General features: G+C 44.1%; 1 protein-coding gene across 1 annotated transcript; it reads left to right on the top strand.

Annotated features, from left to right (window-relative positions):
• Nucleotides 1–6369: 6369 nt before the first annotated feature.
• LOC123445658 lies at nucleotides 6370–9359 on the top strand. The gene is made up of 6 exons (XM_045122676.1): nucleotides 6370–6616; nucleotides 6847–6934; nucleotides 7254–7426; nucleotides 7512–7566; nucleotides 7644–7694; nucleotides 8948–9359. Exons 1-5 carry the CDS (start codon nucleotides 6521–6523, stop codon nucleotides 7658–7660), a joined length of 429 nt encoding a protein of 142 aa, XP_044978611.1. The 5' UTR covers nucleotides 6370–6520; the 3' UTR covers nucleotides 7661–7694; nucleotides 8948–9359.
• Nucleotides 9360–9891: the final 532 nt, after the last annotated feature.

Genomic DNA, 9891 nt, shown 5'->3' on the forward strand with positions numbered 1-9891 from the left:
GTGATTGAGCCACTTATGATAAGGTTAATTAATTTAGATTGGTCTTTGAAGATTTATTAGAAATTAATGTAATTTGGTGATGTATGGAATATTAATAAATGTGATTGAGCCACTTATGGTAAGGTTAGTTAATTCAGATTTGGTCTTTAAAGATTTATTAAAAATTAATGTAATTTGGTGATGTATGAAAATATTAATAAATGTGATTGAGCCATTTATGCTAAGGTTAATTAATTCAGATTTGGTCTTTAAGATTTATTGAAAATTAATGTAATTTTGTGATATATGGAAATATTAATAAATGGGATTGAGCCATTTATGGCAAGGTTAATTAATTCTGATTTGGTCTTTAAAGATTTATTAAAAATTAAATTTGATTAATTCTTTCACATAAATACATTACTAAATACTCCCTCCGACCCAAAATAAGTGTCTCAACTTTATACTAACTCTAGTGCAAAGTTGTACTAAAGTTGAGACATTTATTTTGGGACGGAGGGAGTATATGACGATGGGAGGAGGGACAAAATAACGGATGAAGGCGGGAGGTATGACGAACATAAACCCGAATCAGAAACCTACCATCACGATCGCATACTGCTCCTTTAGGAGTAGAGATAACTGTCAAGTAGTCCAAACCTTCCTCATCATCCGGCAGTAAACGATAGAAATAAAACGACCCACACAAACGGGCCTCAAATATCCAGAGTGACCGACACCCCTTTCGGATATGGGGAGGTCAGGATGCATCCGTCACATCAAACACGACAGGCCTACCTCATCACAAATTGCACTAAATCTGCCAAACTCTTGCCTTCCTCCCACCTTCCTCCTACCTTTATCGTGTTCGGTTCCTCACCATCCACCACCCTTGCTCCCCATCCTCGTCGTCGATCTCGATCCGCCGCTCAAGCTGTTGCCCAGCCCGTCCCCAACCGCCGCGACCAAGGTTGCGCCCGCCTCATCCATTGGTGTCCCGTCCTCAGCTTCATCCTGCAAGCTGGATAACATCATCCGGAGAGACCGACATCGGAGGAAGCAAGAGAGGGAAGTGTTGGCGTCGTAGGAAACAAATGAAAACATGGACGAGGCACTCGTCGCAGCTAGTTGGGGCATTCCAGAGAGCTTTCCGCCCACGCAAATGCCAGAGGTGGACATCTGTCACTCGCTAGAGCTGATTCGGGCGCACACAAGCATGTGCATCGGTGATGCCCACGCTGCCCACGAGTTGTTCAACGAAATGGCACAATAAGACTCGGTATGTTCTTATTGCTCTTGTCCAATCAACTTTGCATATGCCATGTTCATTGTCTTGCATATACCAACGGTTCATTTCGGACTTGATGAATGCTTGATAATTTAGCACTAGATCATGTTGGACATGATCAATGATAATTAAGATCCGGCCCAAATGTAGTACGAATTGGGGGATCCAACCAGTCCTACATTTGAAGTTGGGACAACATCAAATCCAGCAAGCTTAATAAGAAGGCAAAGACGACAAAGGCTAGAGGTCCGGCATTCTCAACTTCTGAGCATATTTTGTTGGCAAATCTTGCTTGACTACAACAATGGATCCAATATGCGACACAGAGCAAAAAGGGAACAAGTATTGGGAGAAGATTTGGAGGAAATTGTCATGAACAAAAGCAATATGTTGAGCCACATCCTATCGTCACCAATTGCAATATGACATCTCTCCAACATCGATGGGTCATTCAATAGGAAGTGAACAAATACATCAGCTACTATTCACAAGTGCTATGCCGCCGTCAAAGTGGGATGGGAGTGGTGGGAGTGGCCATTCACTTAAGCTATATTTGACTTCACCTTGTCATCATTTGCATATGCTTCTCTTTGTTACATTCTCATTGCATCCTATTCCAGAAATGGGAGTGGTTAGGCCAGGCAGACTTTACATACGAATGATGATACTTTGCTTAGTTCACTTTGTCTTCGCATTGCGTCCTATTCTAGAAAGATCCGTATGCATCTAGTTCTTATCTATGTTGGAACGGCATCCCCTCTACACGTGCATGTGTTTTTTGTACCGACTCATGGAAATATGGCAATATTGCTTATCTTAAATAACGAATCTAGAGGTATTGTCGTGGTTTTGTCACGACAAATGTCCTCCTGAGAGGACTTAGTGATGGGGGCATCGCAACCATGTGGCGACTCAAAGGGGTTAGTAGGGAGCAAGAGACGATTTTACCCAGGTTCGGCCCCTCTGGTCGAGGTAAAAGGCTATGCCCTGCTCTGCGTGTATTGATGTGGAAATCGATTACAAGGGTGCGGATTCGCCTCACCTAGCTCTCAATTGGTGATAACTTAAGTCTATCAGCCCTAAAGACTTGCCTTTATATACAGATCGAAGCCCTAGGGTTACAAGAGTCCGGATCACGTATTATTCGTGACCTGACATATCTCTAACTCGCCTTACTTTTATCGCAAGGAAACTTCATCAAGCCCCTCTCCTATATGGGCCACAAGTTGCCATCTTTATGTCTTGAGCTACAGCCGGCTCTTCTAACTTCACCTTACGTCTTCTGCTCGATAAGTCATGACCCATCTTAAACATGAAATGTTTGAGCCGCCATCATTTTGACCCGGCCTCTTAGGACGGGTCTCATGGCGGGATAATATCCCCAACGGGTACCCTAAAATGCGAGCACACTAGCACGATGAAGCATATACAACACCTAAGTGCACCCACCTCCCATGGTTCACATCCACACATGCGACTAAGAACACCATGCACGGACAACCACGTGTAATTGAGATGTTGGCCAAATCAGTAGAAAATATGTTTAGTTCATACTCCCTCCGTTCCAAAATATAAGTCTTTTAAGATATTTTACTAGGGACTACAAATGAAGCAAAATAAATGAATTCACATTCTAAAATATATCTATGTACATCCGTATGTAGTCTTTTAGTAAAATTTGTAAAAAAGACTTATATTTAAAAACAAAAGAAGTATCATGCATGGCCACGTCGAACTAATGGTGTCAAACCGATGGGTTTTAGGCTTTTAGCGGAGATGGCAGCAATGCGATATCCATCACATTTATTCATTGTTGAAGAGCTCCCGTTTCACAAACGTACAATTGTCGCCAGTTTAAATGGGAGTGATTTGGCCAAACAAACTTTACATGTGAATGATGATACTCTACTTTGCTTATTTCACTTTGTCTCCGCACGGCATCCTATTCTAGAAAGATTTATATGCAACACGATATGGTATCCAGCAACACGATAACATGGGATCCGGAGGTCATAGTGGTAGAGGACCCGAGCCCGCTTCGCCCTCCTAGGGTTCCTCCCTCTCCTCCATCGCCGCCGGCGGCTCCCTTGGTCCTCCTCGTCGCCATCGGCCGTCGACCGCCCCGCCACCCCCTCCTCCCCCGCCCCCTCTCCCCCTCTCCCGGATCCGTCCCTGTGCCGCCTCCCGATGAGGTGGTCGGGGCGGCGCGCGACCCTCCTCCCCTTCGGCTGACCTCCTTCCCCATTCCTCCCCACCGCCGGCAGCGGGCGCCCCCGACGCAAGCCCGGGTGGTGCTGGCGGCGGCGGGACCTTCAATCCCCGCGCACGCGGCTTCCCTGCCCGGGGCATAGGGCGGCGGCGATGCTCCTCGGCTAGGCGGCGGCCCGGTCACCTAGCGATGGTGGCCGACAACGCGCGAGGTGGTGACGTGGCCCTTGGCGGTGGGGCGGGGTGGTGACGCCGGATAGCCGGCGGCGCGCCCCCGACCCAAATCTAGGCCCTGCAGGGCCCATCTGGGTCCTAGCGGGCCGGGCCCCGGCGTGGCTTCGTCGTCGTCTGTGTGATGAGGAGGAGGAGCAGCTCGAACAGGGGGCGGCGAAGTCGATGGCATGCCTGTTGCAGCGTGACAACGGGAGCTTTACGGACGTGGAGGCTACTGTGGGCCCACGAGGCTGGTATGCTCCTGCTATTGTGTCCGGTCGGCTACCGTCGTTAACGGTGGAGGTTGAACCCTCCTGCATGCCGACGGTGTTGCTGCCCTAGTCCCGGCTACAATTCATCACTGTGCAGACCTCACCTCGTGGTGCCGTGGTGAGACGACATGGAGGCTTCAAGACCACTTTAACGCAGGATGGTGGTCGGTTTGGTGGCGGCTCCGAAGCATCCGAGGTGAAGGTTGGGAAACCCCTGTTGGCCTGGCCGACATCGACGTGGTGGCGCCTGTGGGTGCTGCACGACCTTCCTCGAGGGCGTCAGGGGCTACCCTTCCTCTCCCCTTGTCGCGTACCGGGGGAAAGCCTTGACAACAGCGTCGTCATCGTCGCGATCCTTCTTGGACGTGTTGATTGGTACCGGCGCTTCAGAGCCTTGGATCTTGGTGGGAGATCTTCGGTGGGCGCAATGGTCGCTAAGCTTCTTCGTTTCTGTCGATCCACCGTTGCCGGCATTTTATTTTTTTGTTTTTTCTCTTTCGTTTCTTTTGGATGTGACTGTGTTGCTTCCGCTCCAACACCTATCGTTGACTGTATCGGTTGGTTGCTTTGTAATACAAAATGGGGGGAAACCCTTTTTCGTGATAACATGTGATCCAGAACATTCAGACAAATGACACAAGTAATCAAGATGTAGGTCAAGGCAATAAATACAAAATTCATTCAATGCTAAGTGGGGCCCACATTCAACCCACATCTTGGAGAACAGGAAACCCCCTTTCTAGGGAGCTTAGAGATTCAAGATACTTGTCACCCCTTGGGTGACTCCACTTCTGAAAACAGTATATGAATGCTTATAAATTCTGTCACAAATCCATAGTTAGAAAACCACATGGTGCCCTGCTCCGGCCTTCATGAGGACAACCGTGGATAACCAAGATGATGGTGCAACCTAATTGGTATTACTTATCTTGATGGATTAACTAAGTTTGAACTAATGCTGGTCATAGTGGGAGTAACTTAGCTAGTAAGACAATGTTTTTCAAGACAAATTTGCTTATGTGGCATGTAGTTAATGAGGAAAGAGGTGTTTAGAGTAATATAATATGTTGCTCTAGTAATATAGGACTTTCCGAGATCAGATGAGTTTATAATATAATAAATAAATCCATCTATGACACTAGTACTAAGTTACTTTGCATTATACAGGTAGTAACTTAAATTAGTGTCATATGCATCCACTAGTCTAAGTTACTCCCCATTATGACCAGCCTAAAGGGATGTGTTTCCCATATAAAGTTGTGCTTATAGGTTCTCGGGGCAATTAATCTTTTGTTGTCAAGCATTATGACACAACCTACAGTCCAAATATCAATAGTAGTTTTATGTTTCAAAATTTTGAACTATGGTACTTTAGAAATTGAAATCTTTCATAGTTTAAAATTCAAAACTATAGGTTAATTTGTTTTAGTTTATAATTATTAATAAATAATGCAAATATTTGAGTTACTTATTTTTATATGAAATTTCAAATTTTGTTTCTACTGGAACTTCAAAATCCATGGATTGGAATTTAGAACATGTAAGATTCATCTTTTACATTAGAATGTATAGTATATAATAAAATACCCCATAACTTTGAATTATGTAATACATAATTTTGGGTTTGTGACCACTCATCAATTGGTACTAAAGAAAAGACCGTCCATCAAGTTCTAGATGTACTTATAAGACCACATGACATATGTCGTAAGTAACCTAAATATTCAAAAAGATGGAGATATAAGATTAGAGAAAAGCTTATCATCACCCTTCAAATGGCAACGTCCACGTCTGTCACGTTTCGTGCATGACACGTGTTCAACCGAGGGTCCAAATTCCAAATATCGTCCTTCGGAGAACGCGTTCGATTATGTTTCTGAAACATATACATTTTTGCAATGGTTTATGATGATTCTATGTTTTGCAATAAAATCTCTGTTATGAAAATTTTCTATAACAATACACGAGTTGCAAAAAAGAACTTGCAACAAAACTTTAGTTGCAACAAAAAAATTACAACAAAAAATCTGTTGCAAAAAACCTGTTGGAATAATCCAGCAATAAAACATGTGTTGCAGCGATGAAGACGCGCTCGATTTGCTCGATGTGCCAAATTCGATGGCTCGTGACCCGACTATTTTTTAAAAAATATCAGCCGATAGATGCGTAGCACGTTCCATAAGATCAAGATCGAGGTTGTATTATTATTTTTTGAAAGAGAAAGATCGAGGTTGAATTGAGATTACTAGTGCCTGCAGCCTGCCAATGCTGCCTTCGTAACATCTCAAGCATAAAAAGATTAAAAAAAAATGGTGCCAACGAAAACAATGGCACTCTTCCCGTGCAGTCCGTCGAGACCTACCAAATAGCACAGCGGGAGTCTCCCCGGAGCCTTTATAAACGGCGGGCACAGATGGAGGCCGGAGCAGGGCGCCACGAGGCAACCAGAGAGAAGTGCGAGCTCCTCCCTCTCCTCCGACCCGCGCCGCCGCCTATAACGACCACTTCACGTGGCCTATCCTTCTCCCCCTTTTTGTTCCTCGCCTAAACCACCACAAGCATGGAGGCCAAGAAGTCGCCGCCCACCCCTGCCTCCACCGGATCGGCGGCGGCGGGGAACGGATACTTCAGCTCCGTCTTCTCCGCGTCGCCTGCGGTACTTCCTCTTCACGCCGTTTTTTGCGATCTGTCTGCTGTCAATTGGCGATGTGATTCGGCGACTCTGATACCTTGAATGTCCGTGGCGACTGCCTGATGTTCTTTACCTATTGGGTTCATTACGTGTATCATTTTTGGGGCAATTTTCGTGATCCTATATGTATTTTGTTGTCATATTCACATCTGGGTATGCCTGTGGTAACGCTGCTGCTTTTGTTTATCTGAAAGGCAAATCCAAGAGACGCCAGGCAGATGGACCTGTACACGATGCTGAACAAGCAGAACCCCAAAGGGCAGAGCGGTGGGGGCACTGCAGGTAGTTCTGGGATATCCTGTCTATTCCGGCATTGCTGGGCCATATACTATTAAATATTTGAGCACTATATATAACAAAGAAAATATTCCGAAGCATTAGCCGGCAAACTATCTCTTGGTTTTCTGGTTGGCTATACAGCGTATTGGCAGACACCAACACCAAAGAACATTTTATCTCTGAACCAGAATTGTTCCCTTTCCCCCTGGTTATAAGTTGTTCTACTAATGCTGATGAGTCACCTTAGTTTGGATAGGAATTTGGGTCATTGATATGTGATACAAAAGTGTATTGACTATCACTATTTTAATTCATCCTCCAGATGGCAAATCCCAAGGAAGCCCTGCTAAAGGTCGTGTTGCTTACAAAGATGGAAAACAATTTTACCCAAACGAGTCCTCAGAGTCGCCTTATTTTGGTTCGTCTGTGCATTACGGCGGCCGGGACTTCTATGACAGCTCTCCACACAAGCAGGCCAATGAATCATCGAGAAATGTGCGTTGAAATTGCATTGCAAATAATCCAGCTCCTAGTTGATTGTATTACTAATGTTTGAATGTTTCCTATATGTCCAATCCAGTATAAGGAGGATAACACGGATGGCTCCCTGGCTACCAGAGGTGATTGGTGGCAAGGTATGACATTTGCTGCCCGTTTGGATATTATCTAAGAAAAGATGAAACACATACGTACTGACTATTATTTCTGCCAGGTTCACTGTACTACTAAATACTTTGCAGTGGACTCTCCTATTGTGAACAAGGTATGTCCAAGAATCCGCTCTATATTTATAATCCCTTATTTCATTGTTTGATTCGTCTCAGTTTTGTATCCTTTTTTGTGTGTGCTATGTCTCCATCATTTCCTTTCCAGTTTGGGCAGTGGTAAGTTAACTGCAGTGTCTGAAAATGTAGTTAATTAACCATCCATGTCTTGCCGGCGGGTTAGTTAAAACTGTTTTTCTCTGGGAGAACAGCTCACAAGGATGCTCTGCATTTGTTTCCAAATAGTTGTAACAGAGGGCTGATTGCTTAGTCTTGTGAGCTGCTCTGCATTTTGTTTGCAAATAGTTGTAACAGAGGGCTGATTGCTTAGTCTTTTGTAAAGGAACATGAACTATATATTATATAACATTAGATATGTTAACTTGTGAGGCTGCAATCAACTAGGGCTCATTCAGTTTTGTGATCTATATGTGGACTGCCCTTAGTCATAAGCTCCAACCAACTATTGATCTCCTCTCGCTTCCTAGTACGCGCACGTAAGAAGATTGATGGATATTATTGTTTTTCTTAGTGTCGTTGTCTCGGTTTTGGTGTCTATAATTAGGTCCTGAAATCTGCACAAAATTTACTTATTGGTTGTCACATCTGTGCACAGTGAGGGAAGAGTAGTAGTGGTTGACATTGATAGCTCCCAAAGAAAAAATAATGAACTGTCAAGAATTGAAAGTTCAGCTAATCAGTAAATTTTTCAGGCTTGTGAAGTGTGATATCAGTGTAGTACTGTGACCTATTATCCCATCATGAGTGTTATCCTGTATTCAAAATATCATGCATTTTTGTGTTAATCTTCTGAGAATCTTGCAATGTTTGATGGTGTGGCATTTCACTCATGTTTATCGTGACATGAACTTACTGTTTGTTGAGAGCTGACAGTTAATACTCCAGTGCATTTCTAAATCCCCATCGTCAGTTGCCATTCTATGATTTGGTTAATCGCTGAGCCATTCATATAGGCTTCTATTAGTCTACTATTTGATCGTTTATTTACATAGGTCTCACCCAACATAGTTTTTCCGGTTTCCATTGCCAGAAAACAGGAACTGAAAATCATTGAACTCTTTAAACTTAAATGCATAGTGTTGGCAATTGTTAAATTCCTAAGTAGGTTCTTGTCCACCTGCACGTAGCTTGCTATGATCGTCCACCTGAAAGCTGTGCTACTTTTAATGCATCATCATGGGCCTCATGCTTTATTGACCTCTAATTAAGTTAATTTGGTTGTTTTTCTCAGGAATAAAAAGGAGCAGGTCGAGCTGGTAGGCTGTAGAGTTGACATGAGTCATCAGGCATAAAAAGAAGAAGTCATAGTGGGGCTACATCTGTTCTGTCGGTGATGGCAGTATTTAGATGCATCAGTCACCTGGACAGATGTAGACATATATATGTATTTCCCTTTTGTTTGCCCTATGTTACCTGATTTGAGTGCTGAAGTGTAATGGGACTGGCAGGGCAGCAGCAAAAGCAGGTCCTACGAAACGTTGCTGCTCTTTTGCAACTGCAACGGACTGGATCGCTTGCTGCATGCTTTATGTATCCTTGCCCATGGTGTGTTTTAGGAATATTTGGATTTGCACATCTGTTTCAGTCTAGCATTTGCTTCCTGAGTGAATCATGATATGAACTTGTGACAATGGTTGCTATTACCCTGGTGCATTTCTTAAGCTTTTACCATCCTCCTTCCTTTCCTGATTACAAAGCCTGCTTGCACTGCTATATCATCACAGGTTCCTGTCACAAAAGTCGGCGTCGACATTCCCCAGACAACATTCGGACTATAGCGAGCTTCCTTGCTGATTCCAGTAGGCTTATCCGGCATCACCATCGTCGGCTTCTTTCGTTCACGATCATTGACCTGGTTCACGAAATTTAAATACAGAGAATAGAGATAGTTCTGAATAAACTGGACAGAGTGAAATATACCGGAACAGGCATATGCCCCACTTTATAGATGAAGCAAACAACTCAAAGCATCCATACAGTCATGCAAGTTCGAAACAAGGGGGAAAAAGAGGTTAAATTCTGGGGACACCAGCTTAACATATAAGCACAATGGATACAACGAAATCAAGGGACCGGCGGAGGAGAGGCCAAACGCTGAGCCAAGGAACGCAGTCCCCAAATGATCACGATGGCGACTTTACCCTACTCCTTGCCAGCATTGCTGCAAGAAATCAC

This window comes from Hordeum vulgare, chromosome 1H (genome assembly GCF_904849725.1).
Source record: "Hordeum vulgare subsp. vulgare chromosome 1H, MorexV3_pseudomolecules_assembly, whole genome shotgun sequence".
Taxonomy (NCBI): domain Eukaryota; kingdom Viridiplantae; phylum Streptophyta; class Magnoliopsida; order Poales; family Poaceae; genus Hordeum; species Hordeum vulgare.